This window comes from Trichoderma breve, chromosome 5 (genome assembly GCF_028502605.1).
Source record: "Trichoderma breve strain T069 chromosome 5, whole genome shotgun sequence".
NCBI lineage: Eukaryota > Fungi > Ascomycota > Sordariomycetes > Hypocreales > Hypocreaceae > Trichoderma > Trichoderma breve.
Genome location: NC_079236.1, coordinates 4065734 through 4091720, shown reverse-complemented (window position 1 = coordinate 4091720; position 25987 = coordinate 4065734). Strand labels below are relative to the sequence as shown.

Here is a 25987-nt window from a genome sequence, read left to right as displayed (position 1 = left end):
TGAGTCCATAGAGTCGACGGCCTCCCACGTTAACCAATATCTTATCCCAATTCATCATACGTGACAAATTGTCCATCATCATGACGCCTTCATCACCGAGCTGGAGACCAAGAGTGATTATATTCGACCTCCTTACCGCCCTGTTGGATTCTTGGAGTCTGTGGGATGCGTCCACGCCGTCCGCAACCGCAGCAGAGGGACGAATTTGGCGTGCACGCTATTTAGAGCTGACATTCAGCACTGGCGCTTACATCCCGTATGAGCAGCTCGTTCATCAGGCTGCAAAGGACGTTGGCTTGCCTGAATCAGCTCCAAGAACGTTGTTGGAAAACTGGGACAAACTGCAGCCATGGCCCGAAGATGCCCAAGTGTTGGAGCAGTTGAGACTGCGAGGTTATAAACTCGGCGTAGTTACCAATTGTTCGAAACGTCTGGGAACTATTGCCGCGGATATAGTTGGAAAATTCGACTCTATTGTCACCGCAGAAGAGAGCGGCTTTTACAAGCCTACCGAACAAGCCTACCAGGCTATCTTGACGAAGATGGGTGTTCAGTCCCAGGAGGCATTGTTTGTTGCAGGCAGCGCAGGAGATGTTGAGGGCGCAACAAACGCTGGCATGAAAGTTGTTTGGCATAACAAGGTTGGGCTATCGAGAAAGGGTGAATCGGTTCCGCTCAAGGAGGCTACTCGTCTGGATGATGCTTTGTCCGGCTTTATGTAATGCTAATTGCTCTTTGATACGTAACACATTTTAGGCGAGTTTCCTGGTGCGCAGCTTGTCTTGATTTGCATGCAGATATGATATAACGTCGCACAGATAACGATACTACGGCTATTTTCGATATCCTCTGAGCTATTGAGAGCAGCCCTTGCTAGTTAGGTTTGTGTCTCAGTCCAGCTTTGTATTTCTAAGCGTCTTGATGCCGAAGTGTTGAACTTGTTAGAAAACATTTTAGCGCGTGTTAAAAAGGAGTTAGCCTGTCGACAACGAATTCCAATAGGCTGAGACAGCGGTGTAATAAGACGAGAACCAGCATTTGAATGCCAGTAGAGGTTGGAAGTTGCTTGTAATTTGTCCGTCATAGATCTGTGCTCTTGGCAAGGGTTCTCACTAGTTTGTTTAGTTATTATTGTGAGTCATTTATTCTCTACAAGGGTTTCGTAAGCATCTCTTGTTTCGTTGTCAAGCTCGACAAGAGAGATAGTACCAAGAGGAGGGAAGCATGAACTTTAGGAGTTGGAAAATTACGATATATACTGTCAAGTGCTGATCAGAAATGCATCATCTCCATATGGTATATGCATGCCTTGAAAAAAGCTGACATAGCAATTGATACTTCCGAGTTATTTCAGATGAATCTATCGAGTGTTTGTTAGAAAGATAGACAGTGGAAGAACTATCCACCTGCTCTGAGCAGTGTTGAGACTGGTGCTTTTCAATTTGCACTTCGGTTTTAAGCACGTAGTCTTAAAGCCTAAGACCATAAGACCCTCAGCTTTTTCCCGCCCTTTCGAACCCCGTCGCTGAAGGATTAGGATTGTGGTATGCTTGTGTCCAACGCGATGATCCGACGTTCTGAAACGGCCGCGTCAGGCCGGGGTTGCCGAACCAAAGAGTGCTGCCTTGGCCACAAATGCCTAATTACCGCTGACCAATGGGATACAAAGGCCAGAATGGTCCGATGCCAGCGAGATCAACTAGGGCCTTGTGGAGTGTTGGTTTCAAAGCCAGTTGTCGCTGCATCTCACCCTTTTCTTCATAAGGCTAATGCGACTAAACTTGCTCAGGTAAGGCTGTTGGTCAGTGACACGGGAAGTGGGAAGTGCGTGGACCCAAGAATCCTCTTCGGCGGTGGAAGTGCGCATGATAGAATCGCAGACCCCGAATGGCCAATAAATATTTGTCAATACTTGTCATTATGTTTTAATTTTAATTTCCATATCTCCCACTTGTCAATCCAAGTTCTAACATATCCACCCTTCCATGTCCTCAACAACAACTATCGATGTCAGACGCCATGAGCATTACTCCAATCTCTGGTTCAGAACCTTCGGATTTCCAGACACACGATTTTAGTTGGCTGGATGGCCAGTACTCAGAAATAGATTTCATTCAGTTCACCGACACAGCTCTTAAATCGACTTCTGCTCTAGGTTGTGGAGGAGAAAGCTGGTTACTAGGCTTGAGTTCTACAAGCTTAAACGTAAGCGGATCAAGTTCAATGTGTCATGGCCTGATACGTTGCATTATATAAGGAACTTCACACTAATATATTCAAACTTAGGATATATCTAATGTTGCATCGCCAGAAAAAAGTCGCTCCTCAGCACCGGAAGAAGTAACAAGAGAATCATCTAATTCGGATGGCGTTGTTGACACCACAAGAGCTCCAAGGAACGCACCGCGCAAACGCCCCGGCCGTTACAAAAATGCACCTGCACATGTTTTAAACGTATGTGGCATCTCAATATATATATTTATTTTCTCTTGAACTGAAACTAAATATATGCCACATGTAGCGTCGACGAGAACAGTGTAGAGTGGCCCAGCAGAAGCATCGTCAGCGAAAAGACAATCGTATAGCTCAGCTTGAAAAGGAGCTGAAGACTTTGAAAGAGGAACACCAAATCGTGCTAAATGCATATATGCTACTAGATAAAGCATACAAAGCCATCGCAACGGAAGTTTCATCAAACTTTCCAGAGGGGGTTAGGCATGTGAGAGGGTTCTGCCAGGAGAAAATTTAAGAGACTGAAGAAATGGCGTCAACTTTAATTCATGAGGAATTGTCCCATACATACAACAGGTTATCAGATCCGCTGATAAGATTATACCCTGGCCTTTAGGTACTGTTGCCTAAACGTCCATCAGATTAATAAAGTAGTTGATTACTGTGTATAAATATATATTCGTCACGATTTGCAGCTGTAGTAGCTGCTAGCTGACATATATAGATATTAAATACAGCTTCAAAACATAAAATAATAGAGATTTTAAAACAGAAAAGTGGTATACACTTATTCTAAGCCTTTCTTCGGCTCCATTCCGATAGGTATACCAACGGTCAGACGTATAGACTCGAACACTCTACACAGATCCTAACGCGTTGTGATGCGGCTGACTATGAACAGATTCCACAGACGTAAATTCTTTTGTTCTATGTGAGTTCTCTTCAGTTGTCGCCCATATGCAACGACCATCGAGAGTACAAAAGCTTCTGCGTAGATTGTAAGTACAAAAATGTATTTATCGTCGAAAATTGGGATAAATAAAACAAACTGAGCCCAATATGTAATACAGTTCACCATAATATCTAGAGGTACCAAACATCTTCCTGAAAAGCTTAATGGAACCAGCAGCTTCAGCATGGCGTTAAATAGTTGTGGTGCGATAATTCGAGTTGGCTACATCGGTGCTACCGCCAAGAGGTTCGGCTGGGCGTAATGTAGATTACTGCAATTGGGGTCTGTATCGCTTGGGCTGAGCCGAAAAGGCTTAGGAGAAACGGAAGGATAGCTAGGTGTGACTAGAGTAAGAGATATCTCAGAACATCGTCTGGCGTGGAACTGCCGCTCATATCTTGTTTTCAGTCGAGCTGTAGTGGCAAAGAAAAGGCGCTGGCGGATTTCAACTTTGTAAGAATGGTAGAATGCTAGAGGGAGCGTAAACAGTTGATTCATGTAAGTGTGTGGTGGTCAGAGCATTACGATTGCGTTGAAAAGTGATGGCTCGGTCTCCTAAAAATTGATATAAGATAACCTTCCAAGAAACATTCCTATCGCAGGGGTTTATATCGACAAGCGATTTAGTTAATTGGATCGGGCAGAGATACTACTCAGCTCGTAATAGTAATAACAAGACCGCTACTTAAAAATTGAAGGGTATTGTGAATGCTCTATAAATGACCGGGTTAAGTAGTCCAACTAAAGGTAATGTAGCTACGGAACACCCCACTGAACTAGCTCGAATGACGCCATGACATCAAAAACACGGCTTGACTAACTTCTACAAAGAACACGCCAAGGAACCATCTGATCTATCTGCTGCGGCTGCGCTTCTTTTTTTATACAGTGGCCATCTCGGCTGCATTGGGTTGTGGTAGCTTGCCATGGTTCTTCTGCCTAGTTCGTAGGAGACGCTCGTCTTTTATTAGTAAGCCGTATGAGCAATAAACACAGCTACTCATTGCTAATAGAAGCAAGCATATCTCTTCAGCAAATATATACCAGATTAGGTCTCTAGAATATTTGAGAAAGCCGTCTCTCTTCACTTTCCGTGTTTGAGGATGGTGATGGGCAATCGGTCTTGAATTTATCCGCAAGGATTTACCCTGGACGCTGTCGGTGCAAATGTCTGGTAAATTAGGTCGTCATAAAAGAGATCTGTGAAAACACTTTGCAACAACAAGAATACAAGCCATCTTCAAGAGGTCTTAACGTAACAAACTTAATATTAACTGAATAATAAATATCGATGGCATGAAAAAGGACATTCATTATAGATGTGTAAACTTTGTAATAACACAAGGAAATCTCCCTTAGACAAAAAATGATCAAAGTTATGCGGACATGCATAAGCACCATGCTAACTATTTCCTTATTTGCTTATTTATTTTCTCTTTTCAAGGTCCCCCACCCATCTTTTCTTTGCATTGCTCTTTTTTACATTTTTCTCCCACCCCTCACATAGCAGCGCAAAATGGCCAAAACACAAATAAACCAATTTTGGATATGGATCCTTTCATCTACTGCAATCATTGGAGTCCTGCTTATAGCCTTTCCTGCGCTGCATTCTCTCTCAGCAGCTTCTCCTCCAAGCCCATCAAAATCCACAAATAACGACGGAACAAAAGAAGCACACAATACTATCTACAATCCTGGCGACAGTGTTTTGCAAGGGGCCAGATCATCCAACGATAGGCCAAATTTTCTCTTTGAGTTCCTCGAGCGCCATGATATCGAGTCGCTGGATAGCGCGGCTGATGAAGCATGGGATCAAGCAATGAGCACTCCCCTCGGTGGCTTTCTCTTGGTTAAGCACAATGAGACGTATAACCTGGGCTGGGGCGTCAGCATGTTTCACAGTGTCCACTGCTTAAGAATGCTGCGCGCTACGATGCAGAATTACTTTGGTCTTGCTGCAGAAAATACTGGCCATGGAACACATACGCATGGCGGACGCGATGGTGCGACCCTGAAAGTGGATGAGAGAACGCATGTTGAGCATTGCTTGGGCTATATTGGTCGAGTGGGTTACCGTTTCCTCCTATTCTATACGGAATTCAGATTCATATTAACGTCCCTTCTCACCACATTTAGGCTTTGCTATGCAATGGAGATGACACTCTGGAGCCACCATTTACGAAAAAAGACGCAGATGGTAATATCCTCCTAAGCGCGGTCAATGGACAGGGCCATCAGCATTCTTGCCGTGACTCAACGCTGGCTTGGCAAACTGTGTTTGCATCCGAGGAGGATCCCGTAGAACCTTTCGAATGGTCTGCCGGAGATACAGTTCGTAGTGTATTCGGGAAAAAATAGTCCTTGGAATGTATGAGTAGTCACAGATAGCAAGAAGAAGCACAGAGGGTCACCAGAAAATGCAGTGAATCTGAAGAAGCCATAGTTTTTTACATATTCTTTTTCTTAAAAATAATAATATTGGGAATTAATTCTCTGCCCCGCTTAGATGTGTACTATTCATCTCCTCCATATCGCACATCCAATTAGTGAAAATGGTCGACTCTGTAGTCGCCTGGTCTGGGAAGCAGGGTGGCGTTGGAGTCTAGAGTGACCATATGCTGCATCATCCAATCGTGCAAGGTCTCGAAATTACGGCATGTGTGCGTCCGACTGAACTCGGGATCTGTCTGACCATCGTCTCCGACCCAGTAGAACGGAACAAGTCCAACATCAGCCGTACACATGATCCGTTGGCGCAAATTGTCTATGCAATGGTCTGCGAATAACAATAACAAATTAGCACACAACTCTTGGTCTTGACCCAGAACCATGTTCTTCGTAGATGAATAGTGCCCACGTACCAACGTGGACGGATAACGTGCGGTCTGGATGCTGAAACTCGTCTGCGCCGAGCTTTCGATAGTAATCATGGTTATACCATGTCGCCTTTCGAAGTAGATTCTACACAGAGAAGAGTTAGATCAAAGCGTTTTGGGACAGAGATAAGCGCTTCATACCAAGCAATGTAGTTGATGAAATACTTCAACATCGGCAGGAATCCCCGTCAGATTGGCTTGATCTGGACCGCCAGCGAGATGAATGTGATCAGATGTAAGATCCGATTCACTGGCTTGATCTTCGGGAATGAGAAGGAATCCAACTGCTCAACTATTAGTCTGATGATGGTATAACAAATGATTGGCATAGGGAAGTAGGAGATAGTAGAATGTGTATCATACAATTGGCGCCTGCGAAGTTCCACGCAGCATCAGTCTCCGGCGATGGAGGCTTACGATAACGGCTGCCCTGGCTATAGAATGTTGAGTCAAATTTGACGTGTATTGTCTCGAGGTTCAGATCTCGAAGCATTGGCGCGAGGCTTGGAGGTTCCGCCACTGACGCCGGAGCATGACATTGTGGTCTTGTGGAAGCGGTGATCCAGAAAGTAAGAAGGTTGGTTGCACATAGCAGCACTGGGAATCCGATGACAACAGTGTACCATCTACAATTGGAGCTACGTGATCTCCTAGGTGCTGGTGAGAAGTTTGTGCCTGCGTCTGTGTCTGTGTCTGTGCTGCTTTCTTCTAAAAGACCCTGTCCCTGTTCAACTTCATCAATATCTGAGATGGTCTTGCCATCGATCTCTTGTTTCCTGAATTTATTCATGTTGCTTTTCTTTCTTTCCTTCTTTCTTTTGCCTCTGCTTTTCCCTAATTCTGCGATTGTCTTTGGCGGGGTATTGACCAAGAGGGATACGTGGGATGAGGGAGTGGGATGGATGACGGTCAACCTCCGTCGTCCAGAGAAATGCCCGTTCGCATCCGCAAAAGTAGAAGAGGGTCTAGCATCGTGTGATATTAGCGGGCTTTGTGTATCCAGGTTGCCAGGTTATAGATACGAAGTAACCGTGGTTTGAGCTGCATTAGTATGCAGTAGCTAGCTTACTCTTAAGTCCAATGCAGTAGTGCGTCTTACTTGAATGCATTGCAATATATCCATGCGTCTTTCCCCCACTTACTCGTACGAACTACTTATTCTAGTGAGTGATAAGCGATCCGTCGCTGCTGTATCAGGGATCATCTGGCGGGTGCGCGGTTATATCCACCTCAACCCGCAGATTACTCGTACAATGAGGACATCTACGGAGTAGGCAATGCAGGATTTTTTGCCTCCGTCCATGGTTCTCCGCGGCCAGCGGCCACCCTTCTGCAAGAGTCGGGCAAAAATTAAGTAATTATCGGAGAGGGGTATTGATAGTGCCGGATTTATCTCCTTTAAGGCAATGTCAATCGTTGAGGGAGGCAATTGTTTCTTGGTCCGCACCTTATTATCTCATTAGAGAGCAGAGACGATTGGGATCAATTTTTTTCTTTCTATCTGGCCGTTCCAAATCCTTCTTGTATCGTAGTCTTAAGTTTTTAGCTCGCCCAAATCGTATTTCTACAACGATAAAAGCCAAGCTCCACCTCATTGATGGCGTCATCTCCTTCTCTCCCCACTGTAAGCTGGTCTGCGCAGTGGCTGGAGTGATGAATACTGATCGTCTTGTTATCGATATATTGCTCATGGTTGTTAATAGCGAACATGATTTTCCGCCACTGGAATAAGCAGTGTTCCCCGTGATAGATGTGTGTGTAGACCTTGATATTGCTTCCACGCCAAAGTGCCTCCGATTCGACTTCATTCTAAGTAACAAGTCAGAAACCTTTTGTAAGGATTGTTGATGTTGCCGGGCTGAGGGAGGTGGACCATACTATCATATCCTTTTCGAGATACCATTTTCTGTCTTCAAACACCGGATAGCGGTCCGAAAGCTCTTTGTACACGCACTGTTTGGGCATCCAGCCGTAGAATAATGGCTCCATGACACAACCGCGTTGCATGGCCTCTTCACTTGACCGTCCACAATGATTCCACTTCTCGTCCAGCGCATCTCGATGGCCACGAGTAATCCAAAGCCAGGCGCCTATATTCGCAACACCAGCAAGAATAAATAGAACCATCATCAGGATACTGAATTTGCTTGGGCGCTCCACGCACGACGGTCGTTTCGTACGCCGTATATGCGATGGAACTCCAACTTCTTCATACTCGATGTAGTCTCGCACTTGGTCTTTCTGCTCCATCTTCGAGAGAGAGAAATCTTCCTTTTCGTTGATAGAGCTTCTCGAGAGAGTGAAACTGAATGAACTTAGAAACAGAGTGGAAAGGACTGATCTGCCCAGGAAATGAAACGAGTTTGCGTTTGCACGAGGAATCCACGGAGAACAATGTCCGATGCAGAACGCATGTAACCGTCGCCCAGGTAGGGTAGTAGTTCTCCAGTGTGGGGTATAAGATACAGAAACGAGTTGGGGCAAAAATGCCAACTTAGATCCAGAGTAGTAGCCGGGGTCGCTAGACAAAATATCCCGGTAACATTGGAAAGAGAGTGCGTGATATAGCTCTGCGTTGTCACATAAGCATTCTACACCTTCTGTATCAAGTTAGATGGGGAAAGTGTCTCAGATCTAATATCACACCGTAAAACATAAAGAAATGTTACTCAGAAAAAATGATTATAATTGTAATAAACCCAGGGCTATGTAAGATTGATAAGGAGTGTTGTACACCGTAGACGTAACTTTTCGTTAACTCTATATAGCAATTGGCTAGCATATTTACGATTCAATGTTAAATCTCTGAATATACCAAAGCTCCCTGTGATTTCTTGTTCAGTAAGTTTACAGCTGCAAGTCGAGCAATAGAGAAGCCTCCACCCTTACCGTGCTTTTGCTAGGGTGAGATATTCCATACTCGTATATGCCCCTCTATTAAATAAACCGGTGGCACTTTCGGTCTAACCTCCATATGCATTATACTGGCAAATTCAGTATTGATATGTAAGAGTATGACGGCATGCTTTCGACTAATACAGTCGTGCGATTGCACCAGCTTATACACCTGCCGCATTTGGAGAAATGGCTCTTCTTTGCGTTTGGAGATTCTCCAATAATTAGGATCCTTCGCCAAGATCGGTCAAGGCACGACCTTTTGAACAACCCAGTCTGTGGATACCGAATCTTTGCTTGCTTTGAATCACAATGATGATTGAGGGGGTTCAGTGACTGCATCCGGGAAACGTTTTTCTCACTGGTAGAATCTGAGAGGGGCTCTGAGGGGTAGGGAACAATTTGGCAAGCCTTTAAAGCTGCCTACACCAAGTATTTTGGTATCAAGCTTTCTTCCTTCTGCTCTTCTTTTGTACCAAACCAATCTTTTACCTAGCTTTACGCTGCTGTACAAAATTTCCACTAGCTTTTGACACAATGAAGGCTACTCTTCTCACATTTACTCTTTGCACGGTGGCTCTTGCCGCACCGGTTGCACAAGAGGGTATGAATCGCCTCACACCTTCATGTATAAGTTGAAACGTACAAACATTCATTGACTAACACCTGTACCTTACTATAGCCAAGCGTGACAAGCTTCAGAACCTGTTTTACGTTCCTGCCGGCGCTGAGGGCGAGTCACCGGAGAAGCGTGACAAGCTCCAGAATCTCTTCTACGTCCCAGCTGGTGCTGAAGGCGAGACACCAGAAAAGCGTGACAAGCTTCAGAACTTGTTTTACGTTCCTGCTGGTGCCGAGGGAGAGACGCCAGAGAAGCGTGACAAATTGCAAAACCTATTTTACGTCCCTGCCGGCGCCGAGGGGGAGTCGCCAGAAAAGCGTGACAAGCTCCAGAATCTCTTCTACGTCCCAGCTGGTGCTGAGGGCGAGACACCCGAGAAGCGTGATAAGCTCCAAAACTTGTTCTACGTTCCCGCCGGCGCTGAGGGAGAGACACCCGAGAAGCGTGACAAGCTCCAGAACTTATTTTATGTTCCTGCCGGTGCTGAGGGAGAATCACCCGAGAAGCGTGATAAGCTCCAGAACTTGTTCTACGTTCCCGCCGGTGCTGAAGGCGAGACTCCAGAGCAAAAGTAAAATAATCTCGTTGGTGAAAAACAATTATATGTCGAGCAGTGTGCTGCTTTTATCGCGTCATAGCTAGTTATATAATTGTAACTCTTGCTCAAACTACCTAGATGCATTGTGATATTGGTTCAATATGAAAGAGTGTTGGAAGCCAAAGGTAGTCAATACTGTTCTGGCCTAGTATTAGACAGCTCCTCTAGAAATCCAGCATGTCCATGATTTGTAGCAGTAATGACAAAGCGAATCAAAGCCGGAAATGCTATCCAAAGAAGTCTTCTCTCAAGAGCAAAAGCTACAATGCTAATAATCCCTGCGTCTGTGTAGCCCCAATTACGATGTTTTCGGAGTATAATGGTCTTGTGTATATAAGTATCAAAGAAGATGCAGGGGCCTATTAGAAACTTTTACTTCTAGTGATTTACCGGTGTCTAATGATAAAATTCATGTGGTATGAAATTTTTCCTCTCCTGTAGTAACCATTGCATCATTACCGGTCGGCATTGTATCAGTTATAATTACATTCGTCGTGGTGGAAATGCACACAGGTATTTTTGTCTAGGGTAACACTCATTTTTGGTATAGTATAATGGCCAAGAAGTGATCTGATGAAGTAAACACGTCCCTACCATGGGCTAGTGCCAGATATATCACGTTAGGTATCCTCAATTTGAATCCGGCAGTCGTTTATGTATCACATAAGGTAAGGATAGATAGATGCATCGTCAAGAAATGCTCTATTAAACCGTAAAGTTTAATGACGATCTTGGTATATGCTGTTGTATTTGCAGCGATAGAGAGGGTGACCGTATAAATCTTTTTCTGGGGGTTTGCTACATATTCGACTTCTTTCCAAAATAAATGGTGTTCTTAACGTCAACACTTCGAACATAAAGATGAGATTTTAGATGATTAGCACATCGATTGTTTCCTGAATCATTAATACAGGATGCGCCTCTAGGAGCCATTAAGAATCGTGACCAAACTAATTGGGTCTTGTTGTTTCGAAGGATCGATGCTTAGAAATCAAAACAGACGGCATGCGAAGTATATGTATTTCATTCTAGTTGGTTGGGCCGCGTCGTGCTAAGCACGACATAGTCCGCCACAAGTCACGATATTTCTCCGCAACTCCGCTGTGGTGGTTGTTGGTTGACTGAATGGCTCCTTTGGATCATATAACATACTAAGATACCCACGCCTTCTTGTTGAATTCATCTTCGACATACTTGAAACGCGAGGAGATTTATTGAAGTCCTCAATGTCCTCGCTATAATGTCGACGTTTGTCAGAAATGACCAACTGTTTCAGCAAAATATTGAGCAGTTTGACTTTAATATAAAGTTTGAACAAGTATTTCTTTCTATTTTGCCATCTGCTCTGTTTATAATAGCCGCATCATGGAGGACAGTCTCCCAGGCCAGGAAGCCTGTGTTAGTAAATGCACCTCTTTTCCAGATCATCAAAGTGGTATGTTCACCCGTTCCATGATGAAATGTACAATCCCAAGTCACTGATTGTGTTGCCCTAGGCGGCCATGACATCTTATACCGTGCTTCAACTCGCACTTCTTATTCTTGCAGCAGCATTCGGCTTATTCCATATATCAAGCATCTTCATAGCTGCGTCAGTTCTCAAGCTGCTGTCAAGTATTTCGATGATCCCTCTTACGACTGTAGAACACAATAGGTCACCCCGACCATCAGTGTTATTAACAAGTTACTTGCTCTTGTCTCTGCTCTTCGATGTCACGCAAGTAAGAACATTCTATCTATCATCAGCTACCTCTGCGGAGCTCTCTTATAGCAATCTCTTCACTGCCGCTGTTGCTCTGAAGACCGCAATACTGGTTTTAGAATCCCGGAAAAAGTCTAAATGGATGAACTGGAATGAGAAAGATCACAGCCCAGAGGAAACCAGTGGCATCTTGTCGCTAGGTGTCTTCTTCTGGCTGAACAAGCTATTCCTAGACGGCTATAGGAAAATTATCTTGCTTGATGACCTCTACTCCCTTGATAAGTCTTTAGACCCCGAAATAATCCATGAGAAGTTCTCTCGTAACATGGACTATTCGAGAATGAAGGGTGACAAGTTCGGCCTTACCAAAGTTCTCATGCGCACACTCATAGGGCCCCTTCTTCTCCCCACAATTCCACGATTAGGCCTACTTGGATTTACACTCGCTCAGCCTCTTCTCATTGAGCGGCTGCTGGATTATCTTGCCGAGGACACACTCAACCCAAATATCGGTTACGGGTTCATTGGCGCTAGTTTTTTCATCTATGCAGGAATTGCCCTTTGCTGGGCCTTTCATCGGTATGCCTATTCATACAAATCATCGGTAGCATAACAAAGCGCTAACGGGCAAGTGTAGATACTATCACCACAGAATGAGAACTATGTTGCGATCGATATTAGTCACGGAGACTTTCATCGCAGCCACAAAAGCCCGCATTGGGACGAGCGACGATAATGCTGCGTTGACTCTCATGAGCACTGATATTGAACGAATAAGAATGGGTTTCAGGCAATTGCACGATATTTGGGCAAGTGTGCTCCAGGTTGCATTGTCTGCATGGATGCTATACAGTCGGGTTGGCGTGGTCTTCGTCGCTCCTATTGGAGTGGTAATCGTATGTTTCATATGTCTGGTGATTGTGATGAACTTCATAGGAAACGCACAGAGAGACTGGATGGCATTGGTCCAAAAACGAGTCGGTCTGACTGCTATAATAATTGCTAGCATGAAGAACCTGAAAATATCCGGCCTTTCGTCCCCGGTTCGCCAATTCGTGCAAAAGCTTCGGGTTGAGGAACTAATAGCCGGAGTCCGATTCCGCAAAATATTCATCGCTGCAGCTCTTTTCGGGTTCATTCCACTGCTTCTGAGTCCGGCTCTGACCTTCGCGTTGACTCAAAATCGACTGGATGCCTCACGGATATTCACGAGTCTTTCGTTTCTTACGCTTCTGACTATGCCGTTGTCTCAAGTCTTCCAATCAATTCCTGAAGTCATCTCCGCTCTGGCCTGTATAGGTCGAATTCAGGCGTTCTTGGAGTGTGAAACGCGTGATGATTTCCGCCAGGTTTTTGCCGATATAAAAGGAAATTCTGGAAAAGCTCTAGTAGAGAGTATACTTCCATTTGAGTCGAAAGTACTCATTAAAAATGGAATTTTCGGTTGGCAGGCGGACAAGCCAGTCTTACGAGATGTGAACATCCGGATACCAAAGAGCTCGCTCACTGTTGTCGTCGGACCTGTTGGGTCAGGAAAATCTACCCTCTGCAAAGCGCTGCTAGGGGAGATTCCATTCCACGAAGGCCGAATTATTTTGGATGCACATATTCCACATGTTGGATTTTGTGATCAAGCAGCGTTTTTATCCAACGGGTCAATCAAGGATAATATTATCGGATTTTCTTCACTCGACGAAGAAAGGTATGCCGAAGTCATCGATGCTACAGCTTTAGGTTTCGACTTCGCCACTTTGGCAGAAGGAGACAAAACAAATGTTGGATCTGATGGTATCTCCCTGTCCGGAGGCCAGAAGCAACGCGTTGCTCTCGCGCGAGCTTTGTATCTACAGACGGACTTTCTCGTTCTTGACGACATCTTCAGTGGTTTAGATGTTGATACGGAGCAGCAGGTGTTCCGTAAAGTTTTCGGCACGGAAGGGCTTCTCACGCGACGACGCTCTACTGTTGTTCTATGCACTCATAGTGCTCGGCATTTACCTGCGGCAGACTACGTGATCGTGCTTGAAGATGGCATCGTTAGCGAACAAGGCACCTTTAACAAGCTCATAGCAAATCAGGGCTATCTCCAGCGTCTCGGTTTGAAGAGATCTCCAGAGAATAATACTCGGCCAGAGCGTTCAGTCCCCAAAGGGAATGTTCAAGAGCCGACTTTCGAAGAAATCAAGACAACAATACCTACTGTAAACACCACACCTAATGCAGACGCGTCTCGACAGGTTGGGGATAGAACAGTATACAAGCATTATATGATGAACATGGGATGGCCCGTGGCGGCATCTGCCTTGTTCTTTGCCACGCTGTGGGGTTTCTTATTGAACTTTTCTACAATCTGTAAGTCACGGTGGAATGAAAACTTTGTGCAAATACTGAGAATCTGTTCATTCAACCTAACGATATCGTGTAGGGCTCACGTACTGGGTCGATGATATAAATGCAGAACATCCGGTGCACTCCCATGCTTTCTGGGCTGGGATATATGCTTTACTTCAGATTGGTGCTTTGATATCATTATTTCTCCTCGGTGCCTCGATCTGGGTTGTCTCAATCAAACGTGCAGGCGCCAATCTTCACCAAGATATCCTACGAACACTGTTCCGAGCAACATTGCGCTTCTTCACTGAAACTGATACTGGCGTCACTACAAACTTGTTCTCGCAAGATTTGAACCTTATCGACACAGAATTACCAGATGCAACTGTCAGCACTCTGTTTTCGGTATGGATATACAACCCTGGAGAGACTTGAGTCCATGGGTTGACAAAGATAATAGATCACTCAAGTTATCGGGCAAATGGCTGTCATGCTCACGTCGTCTCTGTATCTTGCAATCAGCTTTCCGTTCCTTGTCGCGCTTTTTATATGGTGCAGAGATTCTATTTGCGAACCTCGCGACAACTACGATTGCTTGACCTAGAAGCCAAGAGCCCTCTGTAGTGAGTTCATGGAAGCCTCACGTGGTGCCATGTTTTGTACTGATCTATACCTAGTACCCATTTTCTTGATACTGTCAGAGGCATCGCAACTCTACGGGCATTTGGTAAGTCCAATAACTCATCATGCACATTGTTTGCTTTGCTTAATTATGGTGCTACTATTAACAACAGCTTTGCAGGCTTTATCTCCAGTGATGTTTACAAGAATTTCCGGCTACTTACTTCTAGCCAGAGGCCATCGTATCTACTTCTCATGATCCAGGAGTGGTTGAATCTCGTCCTCAATGTTGTCGTCATGCTACTAGCAATAGCCCTTACGACGCTCGCAGTCCGCCTCCACTCCAATTCTGCTTTCGCTGGTGCTGCTCTGTACAGTCTTTTGAGCTTCGGCGAAAATCTTGCCGGTATTGTCCTTTTCTGGACCAGTCTCGAGACCTCACTTGGGGCGATTGCAAGACTCAAGACGTTTAACGATACTGTGAAGCCGGAAGACAGAGACGGAGAGAGAATCATTCCACCTGAACGCTGGCCACAGCGTGGTGTGGTGGAGCTGAAGGGAGTATCCGCCACATATTCGTAAGAACCTGAATTGTAATAATCTTTTTGGCCAAGTACTAACTCCTCAAGAAGCTCTGAACATCACGAGGGTAGCACAACTCGTCTTGCCCTCCATAACATCCATCTGACGATCAATTCTGGGGAGAAGGTGGCCATCTGCGGTCGCACTGGCAGTGGTAAATCTAGTCTTATCGCCTTGCTTCTCAAACTGCTCGACCCCACATCAACGACGGCTGAGAATATAGTTATTTATGGCCAGCTGCTCCAACATTTAAACCGATCTGAGCTACGCCAACGTATCATCGCGGTGCCCCAGGAAACCGTCTTCTTGCCCAACGGATCTACCTTCCAGGCTAATCTTGATGTATCTGAAGAAGCAACGCGCGAGGAATGCGAGGCTGTGCTTACAGTTGTCGGTTTGTGGGGGTTTGTTCAAGAGCGCGGTGGTTTGGACGCAGGCATGAATGCGTCCACCTTTAGCGCTGGACAACGGCAGCTGATGTCGCTTGGACGTGCTCTGATCAGGCGCTCTATTAGACAACGAAAGTATGCTGCCGGTACAGAACATGGTGGCATCTTGTTACTGGATGAAGTCAGTTCTAGCGTGGATCAGGAGACAGAACGCGTAATGCAGCGGACGATCAAGACTGAGTTCAAAAACTACACAGTTATTGCGGTTGCCCACCGGTTGGATATGGTAATGGATTTTGATAAAGTAGTTGTTATGGATAGAGGGGAAATTGTTGAAACGGGCATTCCAGCCGTATTAGCAGGAGAGGCGGGGAGCAGGTTTGGAGATTTGGTGAGCGCAGGCAATGAGTAGATGAACAATCGGACGATGTTGTTGGGTAGGCAAACACGGCACGTAAATTCATCTTCACTACACAAGGGTTTGGATCTAAGGTTACACAGAGCATATGAGCTCTTTCCTTTTACATATCTAATCATATTTCCGCTAAAGTACTCATTTCTTAACAAATGCTATGGCCACTTGTGTATCCGGGGATCTCCTTGGCCGTTCATTCGGTCATGGGTAATTTTAATTTTACTTGCAATGCTTCAGGGCAATTCTACCAATCCTTAGCTAGGTACGTATTTAGTGAGCCATACACTAAAATATAGCGGCGAGAACTGGAGTTTGCCCTGGCACTCATTTGTGGTTTTATCATGATGATCCTTTTCTACGATGGGATCTTGTAAAGGGCAAATTCTTCATAAAACGACAGAAAGTTTCGATGCAGAGGGCAATAATATGCAGACTAATCTATTGTATTGTGATTCTTGCCTATATTAAATGCCCATAACTGATCCATTATTCAATTCTACCTATACTATTCCTTGCTACAAAGCGCCGACGCATTTGCAATCTTACTAGCTGTTGCAGTAATTGGCACAGCTGCCATAATATCAAAAACACTAACACGGGCTTCGACCTCCTTTAGAGCCCAGTCAACAATCTCGATAGCGACGAGAGAGTCTAAGCCGTAAGAATGTAGCGCCCGCGAAGTATCGACATCTTCTGCCTCTATCTGAAGCATTTTTGCTATTCGGCTTACAAGCGACGCTGTTATATGCCCACTCGCATCAACCAAGCTCTCCGACTTGGAAATCAACGCTCGAATTGAATCGCTCTTGCGTCTGCTATTCGAATCGCCAGCAGAATCACTCACTTTTTCAAGATCTGTCGTAGCCATGATAGAGAACTTGGCATCCGAAAGATAGAAAGGAGGAGGAATACCGGCTACTACAGCGCTACCGCCAGTAGCAAGGCCGGTTAAGACTTGGGCGGGCAGACGGCCGGCAATTGCCAGTTTGACCAGGTTTCGTAGCTCGCCCTCACGGACACCATATGGCTCTTCCCATTCCTTGAGATTGTCTGTCATGCCGTTTTCTGCCAGAACGCCTATGTCACGCATAAGGCCAACGTCAAGAGTTGTGGCTTTCTTTCCTTCATCGCGACGCTGAAGGGCAAGGGCATCTTGGTATGCGCACCCTGCTGCATAGTTACTCTGGCCACGATTGCCAAATGTACCAGCAAAAGAACTAAGCGCCACAAAGAAATCGACGTCAGGCAATGCTTTGTGGAGATTTTGCGTTCCTTGAACCTTGGGAAGCGTGGATTCCTGCCACTGAATATATGACATGTTGGTAAAGAGGGTGTCTCGTAACACCATCGCACACTGGATCACACCTTGTACTGGGCCAAGCTCTGCTGAACAGACGTCTAAGGCGTTCTTGAGTGCCGATATCTCTGATACATCGCACTGCAGACATCGAACCTGCACGCCGAGCTCTTCAAGGTCGCTGATAAGATCGTTGGCTGAGGCTGAAGCTGCCCCTGATCGCGAAAGGAAGCACAATTTTCGTGCACCGTTTTCCGCAAGCATGATGGCTAGACTGCGGCCCAGACCACCAAGACCACCAACGAGGATATAGCATGCATCGCTTCTTAGGTTTAGGTCAATGGGTTGACGTTCACCAGATCCCATCAAAGGTACAGAGTCATCATCATTCCATGATAATATGATCGTCTTGTCTTGTCCCTCTGTCTGCGCATACTGAACTGCGCTCTCCACTTCAGAGGCCGAAAAAACTTTGGAAGAAGCTATGGGCTTCGTAATTCCTTTGGAGTGGAGTTCGAAAACGGCGGCTATGATTTGAGTCATAAGCTGAGGACTCTTGCGGGCAATGTGGCTGAGGCTAAAAGAGCTGAACGTTGTGTCTTGAGGGACAAAAGTTGCGTCCAACACCTTGCTGTATGAGCTGTCGAGTAGACCAATCTCTACGAAAGTACCAAAGGCTGCAAGGCATTGTGACGTTTGTCTGTGAGCCGCATTTCGTGGTGAGCCGAGGATGATGTCGATACCACCGCCGTTCGTCATCTGCTTGATACTGTCCACAGCATGGGAATCTTGCAGGTTGAAGATGTGATCACTCGGAACATCATATGCGTCGCATAGCAGTTCTCGCTCCCCCTCTTCCTTGATGGTGGCGTAAATTTCCACGTTGTAGTTACGTGCGATCTGAATTGCAGCTTGGCCAACATCTTCCGCTGCAGCATGGATCAATATCGATTGTCCGCTCTGAATCCGAGTGATTCGGTCCAAAGCGTACCAAGCTGCCGCATGAGCAGCAGCCCCACTGATTGCTTCTGTGAATGTGTATCCCGAAGGTAAAAGATGACAAAAATCTGCTTTAGTCCTCTGCAAAGTCTGGCCTGCGAGGCCAAGACTATACGTGACTACCGAGTCACCAGGCTGAAATTTCGTCACGCTGGATCCAACGCGAACAATCACACCCGCTGCTTCAAATATGAGAGGCTCATCACTATCGGAAAATAGGTGATTAGAGCTGAGTACACTAGTTAGCGGTTATGCTTAACAGGCTGAGGACAAGGATGGTTATTACCTGATAGTGCTTGCTTTGACATTGATCTCTACCTCGTCGCCCTCGAGATCTGCTGTCGGGACGCTATCGCGTTTAAAGCATACTGTACCAGTGCTGGTCATGGTTAAGCTTAGAGGAGCATCTATGCTAGCCAATGGAACATGACTAGTTGCATCGGCGCCGGCCTGTTGCGCTTCGTCAATCTCGGCACTCAGTTCCTCATCTATAACAACACGGCTGGTATATATCATGTCGTTTTCAACAGTAAACTCGTTGTCAGAAGTTTTCGAGCCCAACACCTGACAAATCAAATGTGAAAGACGCTTCGGTTGTGACAGACTTGCTGATGATACGTGAAGAGTCTGGAGCTGGCTTCCCGGGATTTCGTTGCGTACAACTCGTGTCAAACCATTGATCAGACCTTTCCTGGCATCATCCAGTGCATCAATCCAGAGAAGACTTTTGCATTGGGTGATGAGCTTTTGCACAGCATAAAAGTCCTTCTCTGCCAGTGATTCCAAGACAGCGGATTGGGCTTCAAGAAGAGCGACGCAGTCCTTGTTTTTGAGAGCAGATACGTTGTCAATGCCCCAGGTGTGAATGGATGCGCCATAGCCAAGAGCTGATAGTGTTCTCTTTAGTTGCTCCGCCGCTGCGGTAACAGATTCATTCGCATTAGCTGGTTGAATTAGCACGATGTCCTTTTCTTTTAGGCCAGCACCAGCAATATTCTCGCTACTCTCCAAAGAGCCAACAAGGAATACAGGCTCGCCAGAGGCAGAGCCCCCAAATTGGAAAAAGTTCGTGAAGCCGGCTTCTTGAAGAACGGATTTTGCTGTTGCCACTTGTTCTGGGGCTTCAATTGCGCAAACCCTTCCATCCTCCTTGAGCAGAAGCCTTGCATTATTGGCAATGTTTGACGGCGCCGAAGATATTGCTGAGCAGACGACGAGATCAGCTGTTCTGGCGTGTTCCTGGAACAAATTTTGATCAGCTTGTAGAGTAACTCCTTCGGCCGCAGGAGAAGAATCCCCTGGTCCAGATTTGGTCTTTCCATCGTATCCGAAGGTTGTGTAATTTGCTCTCTGCAGCACATCTTCCAAAAGAGTTTTATCTTGAGCAAAAGTAGAGCTTTCTTGCGCTAGTTCTACAATGCGCATCGTCGGGGTTGTATGGTGGATGATGTTGATGAACTTTGAGAAGCCATTGTCAGCCAAAACCAAGTGATACATTCAAAAGGAGTACAAAGAAGAAAAAAAGAGTCGCGAATTTAGAATTCGGGAAGAAAAAAAAAAGTCGTTCAAAAGGATACAGAGTAACTTACCTCAGATAGCTGCTGATAATTGCTCGTCTGTGTTGATCGCTCTGTTGATATAGAAACAATGCGCTGAATATCTTCGTTGGTAATGAAGTTGATCGATGGCCTCCAGACTAGCTTGCTACACATCTTTCGGGCCAGCACGGCTGTCTTCTGGGCAGCGCTTGTCTGCGCGATCTCAGTGCAGTGTAGCCCGGAGATTTCGAGAACTGACCGTTGCTCCTCTTCATCCACGATCCCGATTGTTGCCTTCAACAGCCTTCTGGACCCGAGCTTACGAGCTTTTGAGTAGCCTTTCAATTTGGTTTGCGCCAAGTATGGTATGTCGGTGGAGATATACATCTCATCCATGGACTTGGGCACCATAGGTACGGTCAGCTTGCTTAGATGATTGCTATTGGCGGCTGCGAAGGCCAGATGGAACATGGCATCCAAGGTCGCGGGGTGGATTACATGTGGCCTTTGTGTATCGTGTAGGCCAACACTTGGAATGGTCACAGAACCGCGGCTCTGGCCGTCACCTACCGAAACCTCGGTGATGTTGGCAAAAGTTAGGCCATAGTTATATCCCAAGTCGGTAAGCGTCTGGTAGAACTCAGCCGGATGCTGCTCTTCTTTGCATGAAGTTGATGCCTGCTTATACCGCAGCAATCCAGGATCTTCCTGGGCTTCCTTTTCAGTGATCAGGTTTTCTACACCCGAGTCATCATAGCAGACGCGTATGAGCCCTCGGCAATTCCGTACAAGAGATTTGCGATCAGGCGAACTGCATATAACAAAGTCATTCCACAGCTCTTCCGAAGAATTAGTAACTAGTAAGTGAGGTCTCAGAGTTATAGTGTGTTCAAGCTCTTCATCTTCTGGTACAAGCATAGCCGATAAGAACTCAATGTCCCGCAAGCTCAAGCCCTTGACCTTGCGTGTTATGTCTGCACCTTGCAATGCAGCCTCGATCGCCATGGCCAAAAAGCCCGCTCCAGGATAAAGGACAGAGTCTTGAATGTTATGGTCTGCCATCCAGGGTTCTTCTGATAGACGCAAAAAGCCACGCCACACTCGTTCTCCCTCCAAGAAGCTTGGAACAGGCGAACCCAGTAAACTGCTAGCAGATACAGGTCGGTCTTTGCGTCCGCGTGCTAGACGTGATTCGGACCAGTACTGCTGTGCATGATTCCATGGATAGGATGGGAGATCGACTAGTATTTTATTTTTCCCAGTCACTGTCCCATTCAGAGACGCAAGTTCCACAGGTCTACCGTATGCTATCAGCATGCCTATCAAGTTCAGCGTCGTTTCAACCGCGCTTTCATTGCGTACTACGGCTGACATATATGGCTTGTTGTTAACGCCTAGTGCTTGGATACTTTGAGTTGCTGGCCCCCGAAGCGCGGTGTGTGGACCAATCTCGACGAGGATGTCGACGGCGTCTGTGCCACTGGATCGTGCCTCTGCGTCAGGGCGCATCAAGTTCTGTATAGCTGTGGCGAATTTCACTGGTGAGACCAAGTTCCGAACCCAGTAATCGGGTCCCAGGTCTTTGTATGTGATCTCGGATTCGGTTACACTGGAGTACATCTTGCAGGCTGCGTCACCGCCTGTGGTTGTGTTTGGTCGAGGCTGGATAGCTGCAATTGCTTTTGCATATTGCTCCGCTACAAGCTTCATATGCTTCGAGTGATAGGCCGTATCCACTAGAAGCTTGCGCGCAAATATGTTTTCCTCTTGTAGCGCCGCTTGTAATGAGATTATAGCTGCTGCATCTCCTGACAAGGTTACGCTTGAAGGAGAGTTAATACAGGCGATGTTGACTTTGTCTGGGCAGACACGCTCAATAAAGGCTGAGCAAGTATCTGGTGATGCACCGACAGCCATCATGGCCCCTTCCAGGTCTGGTGCCGCAGTCTTCATGTTTGAGCAAACCACGCCACGACAGTAGGCGATTCGCCAGGCATCTTCACGAGAAAGATATCCTGCGCAGTACGCTGCACCAATCTCTCCGCTTGAGTGACCAACAACGGCATCGGGAACAACGTCCCATTTGCGTAATAGGTCAACAAGGGCAACCTGCAGTACGGTACACAGCGTCTGCGAATAGAGCGCGAGTCCTAGGCGGGAGGTTCCCTTGCCGCGAGAAAGCTCAGCCCGCGCTGACCATGGGCAGCCAAGGGTTTTCTTAAGGAATACATCCGCTGCCTCGATGCTGGCGCTGAATTCTGGAAATGCCATAAGTGCCATTCCCATGGTGGCCCATTGCGCTCCTTGGCCGGTGAAGACGAATCCGAGACGCGGCACGCTGGATGACATGACCTCTATTCTGCCACCGTCAGCGGATTCCAGGACATCAGCTAACTCATCCAGGGATGAAGCTAGGGCGAAAGTTTTCCACTGTAATCTTGAACGCTTGTCGCTGAGTGTGTAGGCCAGGTCTGCGAGGTACTTCTCTGCTTGTGAATCATCATCATGCAGCTCATCTATCTTGGTACGCAGATATGATGATAATGACTTCTTTGTACGCGACAAGCCGGCGCGATCTTGGGCTGTAAGCACATAAATTCGCGGTGTATTCGGTTGGGAGTTGCATTCATCGTCCTCCTCCTCTTCCTCTCTGATTTCATGATCTTCCGAGGAAACGTAGTGCAACCCCCGAAGGCCGCGACCTCCAAGGTACGAATACGCATCATCAAGGATTGCATGAGCATTGGTCCCACCGTAGCCGAATGAATTGATGCTGATGCGCCGTGTTCCTTGGCTCGGCCACTTCATCAATTGAGTAGGAATCTGGATGTTCCAATTCTCAAAGTCTATCTTGGGATTTGGGTTATGAAAGTGAATGTTTGGTGGAATGACGCCGTGCTCCAGCATGAGCACACTCTTAATGACGCCGGCCAACCCAGACGCAGCCTCGAGGTGACCAATCTAAATGAATGATGTTAGCTCCATGTGATTCGCAGTTCGCATGCATATACACGTACATTGGCCTTCACTGATCCGACCACGAGCTTATTCTTAGACGAACGGCCCTTGGCAATTGTCCTGGACAAGGCCAACGTTTCCGTAGTATCACCAGCCTGTGTGCCTGTACCATGAGCCTCCACGTAGCCGGTCTGGTCAAAATCTAACTTCGCAAGCCGGTATACATCTCGTATTAACGCCTCCTGTGCATCGGCACTCGGAAGTGTCAAGCTCTTCGTGTGTCCATCTTGGTTTGAGCCAGTTGCACGGATGATTGCTCGAAGAGGATCCAGTGCCACGATGGCATCATCGACTCGTTTTAATACTATGGCAGCGACACCTTCGCCGCGCCCGTATCCGTCGCCGGACGCATCAAAGCTTTTGCACTTGCCATCTGGAGAGAGAAAGCCCTGACCAGAAAAAGCCACAAACATGTCAGGGTTCAGGAGCACATTTGTGCCGCCCACAATGGCGATATCTGATTCTCCGGTACGCAAGCTCTGACAAGCGAGGTGGAATGCTACTAACGACGAGGAACATGCCGTGTCCAGAGCAAAGCTGGGTCCACGTAAGTCGAATGTCCAAGAAATGCGGTTAGCTAATGATGTTTTGTTCAGTCCCGTAGTGGCGTACGGCGGTATCCCATCGGTATCGCTTATAACAAGTTCCTTGTAGTCACTTGTGAAATGACCCATAAACACTCCTGTGCGCGTGCCTGCTAGGTCTTTGACTGAATAGCCTGCAGATTCCAAGGCTTCATACACGACTTCCAATGCGAGCCGATGTTGGGGGTCCATCGCATTGGCTTCCAAAGCTGAAATATTAAAGAAATTGGCGTCGAAGTGTGAGACATCGTGCTTGAGGAAGTGACCACTTTTGGTAATACTTCCGTGGCCCTTCTTGCCACCAGCCCAGAATGCATCTCCATTAAAGCGCTCTTTAGGTATCATGGACCATGCCGCTGTTTAGAATTAGCTTCAAACGACCTGGCAAAGCTAGCGTGAGATTCGAACTAACATTTCCCTTCGCTCACCAACTTCCAGTAATTACTTGGGTTATCTCCATCGCCAGGAAAGCGACACGAGAGCCCAGTAATAGCAACAGATGTGCCGTCATTCCCTGCTGTAGCCATTATGGTAAGGCTGGTTGCTGAGAGTGCGCATTCCGTGCGTGCACACGAATGGCCGGCATGTCGACTTATGAACCTAAATGCAGCAGTTCATCACCAAGCCAGCACACCCCCTTGCGGCTGATTGCAACGCAATGTGCATTACCATAGGCAAATTTCCATGGACCGGTGACTTTTTGTGGTTTGTTTTGAAAACACCGGGATATAAATCAACCAAGCCGGACATTAGCCAAAATTGATATAAGCTACAGGTGTTATCTAGGAAGGTGAGATAAAGCAGGAAATAATCAACCACTTTTGCCCATCGAACGCTTTTCAGTCATGTATTCGTGGGCTGATACTGTAAGCACCTAAACGCAGGCAAGCTAATTCTCGGTAATTATTTCACAATACTAAACATAATATACGCATGCATCAGCCATTTATCCAGTTAATAGCATTTCAAACTTCTGCATTTGTGAAAAGATATCGATAACCATGTTACCAAACTCCGAACTCTAACAGACCTTCATTTCATCTTTTTTTTTAACATTACGCAGCAAAATGCCAGATACCACTGCCAGTCCCAAGGAAGAGCTCCTTGCAGTGATAGCGGAAGAATTGGGCATGGACATTGATGATCTTTCCGATGATACAGACATTTCTCACTTGCAAAACGACACCGCTTTATCCCGACTCATCCTGAAAAGAGTTCCTTTTAGCCTTCAGGATGATATCAATCGCACAACTTTTCAATCTTGCACCGATATCGCGGATCTCAAAGCGCACATCGACCAAGTGATGACACTGCGCGAGCCTCCTAAGCAATCTGATAAACGCAAAGCGAAACTTCCCATTGTGTTACTTCTCAGAGGCAACGAGGCCACGGCTAAGAAGAAAGTATTCCTGCTTCCTGATGGCTCGGGGTCTGGCATGGCCTACATGTCCATTCCACCAATTGATCCAAGTATTTGTCTATATGGGATCAACAGCCCATACCTTCACTCTCCTGAGGTTTTTAATGGTACAATAGACGATTTGGCTCAAATTTGGACCGCTGAAATACAGAAAGTTCAACTAAACGGCCCATATACTCTCGGTGGCTGGTCTGCTGGAGGATACTTTTCTTTCGAGGTCTCCAAACTCTTAATAAGTAAGGGCGAGCGTGTTGAGAAGCTCATTCTAATAGACTCCCCATGTCGACTATTATTCGAGGCTTTACCCCCTCAGGTAGTGGAATGCCTGGCGAAAAATAACTTGATGGGAAACTGGAGTGAAGGAGGCACCCCAAAATGGCTGGTCAACAGCTTTGTGTCAACTATTGGTGCCGTGGAAAAATACATGCCAACTCCAATGGTGATTCCCAATGGTGCCAAAGCTCCAGAAGTCTTCATCATCTGGGCGTCGGAAGGGGTGTTCCCAGATGGTGTAGAAGCATATCCAGAGCTAGATATGAGCGTGAGGGTCACACGATTTTTAGTCAACAAGAGAATCCAATTTGGTCCACTTGGTTGGGATAAACTATTTCCAGCTCAGGATATTAGCATTGCCAAGATGCCAGGCAGCCACTTCATGATTGTCCATCAGCCAAACGTGAGTATGCATGCACCATATGATTCAGAAAGATTTACTAATCCATCTTCAAAGGTTGATACACTGGGGAAGCTGCTAGGAGACGTCATCCAAGGCCTCCCGGCAGAGAGGAAAAGTCATTGGACGGTATGGCGGAACAGGTCATGATGGATAGATGGACAAGCAAATTGATACGTAGTATGCTGTAAACCCTCTTGAAAAGATCATCAAGTAATAACAGTATACCAAAAACGCCGATTG

General features: G+C 46.4%; 8 protein-coding genes across 8 annotated transcripts; 5 read left to right on the top strand and 3 right to left on the bottom strand.

Annotated features, from left to right (window-relative positions):
* Positions 1 to 80: 80 nt before the first annotated feature.
* Positions 81 to 722, top strand: T069G_08873 (haloacid dehalogenase-like hydrolase domain-containing protein; the record flags this gene model as incomplete). The annotated part of the gene is made up of 2 exons (XM_056176083.1): positions 81 to 290; positions 348 to 722. The coding sequence occupies 2 exons, from the start codon at positions 81 to 83 to the stop codon at positions 720 to 722; spliced, it is 585 nt and encodes a 194-aa protein (XP_056027032.1).
* Positions 723 to 4700: 3978 nt separating this feature from the next.
* On the top strand, positions 4701 to 5542 carry T069G_08872 (uncharacterized protein; the record flags this gene model as incomplete). Its single annotated transcript, XM_056176082.1, has 2 exons — positions 4701 to 5249; positions 5321 to 5542. The coding sequence occupies 2 exons, from the start codon at positions 4701 to 4703 to the stop codon at positions 5540 to 5542; spliced, it is 771 nt and encodes a 256-aa protein (XP_056027031.1).
* Positions 5543 to 5727: 185 nt separating this feature from the next.
* T069G_08871 (uncharacterized protein) lies at positions 5728 to 6850 on the bottom strand (the record flags this gene model as incomplete). The annotated part of the gene is made up of 4 exons (XM_056176081.1): positions 5728 to 5960; positions 6046 to 6145; positions 6202 to 6344; positions 6424 to 6850. The coding sequence occupies 4 exons, from the start codon at positions 6848 to 6850 to the stop codon at positions 5728 to 5730; spliced, it is 903 nt and encodes a 300-aa protein (XP_056027030.1).
* Positions 6851 to 7881: 1031 nt separating this feature from the next.
* Positions 7882 to 8310, bottom strand: T069G_08870 (uncharacterized protein; the record flags this gene model as incomplete). The annotated part of the gene is made up of 1 exon (XM_056176080.1): positions 7882 to 8310. The coding sequence occupies one exon, from the start codon at positions 8308 to 8310 to the stop codon at positions 7882 to 7884; it is 429 nt and encodes a 142-aa protein (XP_056027029.1).
* A 1182-nt stretch (positions 8311 to 9492) lies between these two features.
* On the top strand, positions 9493 to 10152 carry T069G_08869 (uncharacterized protein; the record flags this gene model as incomplete). The annotated part of the gene is made up of 2 exons (XM_056176079.1): positions 9493 to 9559; positions 9638 to 10152. 2 exons carry the CDS (start codon positions 9493 to 9495, stop codon positions 10150 to 10152), a joined length of 582 nt encoding a protein of 193 aa, XP_056027028.1.
* A 1263-nt stretch (positions 10153 to 11415) lies between these two features.
* On the top strand, positions 11416 to 16212 carry T069G_08868 (ABC transporter domain-containing protein; the record flags this gene model as incomplete). Its single annotated transcript, XM_056176078.1, has 13 exons — positions 11416 to 11610; positions 11672 to 12224; positions 12270 to 12456; positions 12515 to 13974; positions 14029 to 14229; positions 14303 to 14343; positions 14389 to 14613; positions 14669 to 14695; positions 14767 to 14831; positions 14886 to 14935; positions 15011 to 15407; positions 15483 to 15574; positions 15635 to 16212. The coding sequence occupies 13 exons, from the start codon at positions 11416 to 11418 to the stop codon at positions 16210 to 16212; spliced, it is 4071 nt and encodes a 1356-aa protein (XP_056027027.1).
* A 508-nt stretch (positions 16213 to 16720) lies between these two features.
* T069G_08867 (KR domain-containing protein) lies at positions 16721 to 24178 on the bottom strand (the record flags this gene model as incomplete). Its single annotated transcript, XM_056176077.1, has 10 exons — positions 16721 to 16918; positions 17060 to 18740; positions 18798 to 19969; positions 20101 to 21857; positions 21921 to 22569; positions 22642 to 22699; positions 22763 to 23010; positions 23067 to 23604; positions 23680 to 24007; positions 24064 to 24178. The coding sequence occupies 10 exons, from the start codon at positions 24176 to 24178 to the stop codon at positions 16721 to 16723; spliced, it is 6744 nt and encodes a 2247-aa protein (XP_056027026.1).
* Positions 24179 to 24718: 540 nt separating this feature from the next.
* On the top strand, positions 24719 to 25894 carry T069G_08866 (thioesterase domain-containing protein; the record flags this gene model as incomplete). Its single annotated transcript, XM_056176076.1, has 2 exons — positions 24719 to 25747; positions 25802 to 25894. The coding sequence occupies 2 exons, from the start codon at positions 24719 to 24721 to the stop codon at positions 25892 to 25894; spliced, it is 1122 nt and encodes a 373-aa protein (XP_056027025.1).
* Positions 25895 to 25987: the final 93 nt, after the last annotated feature.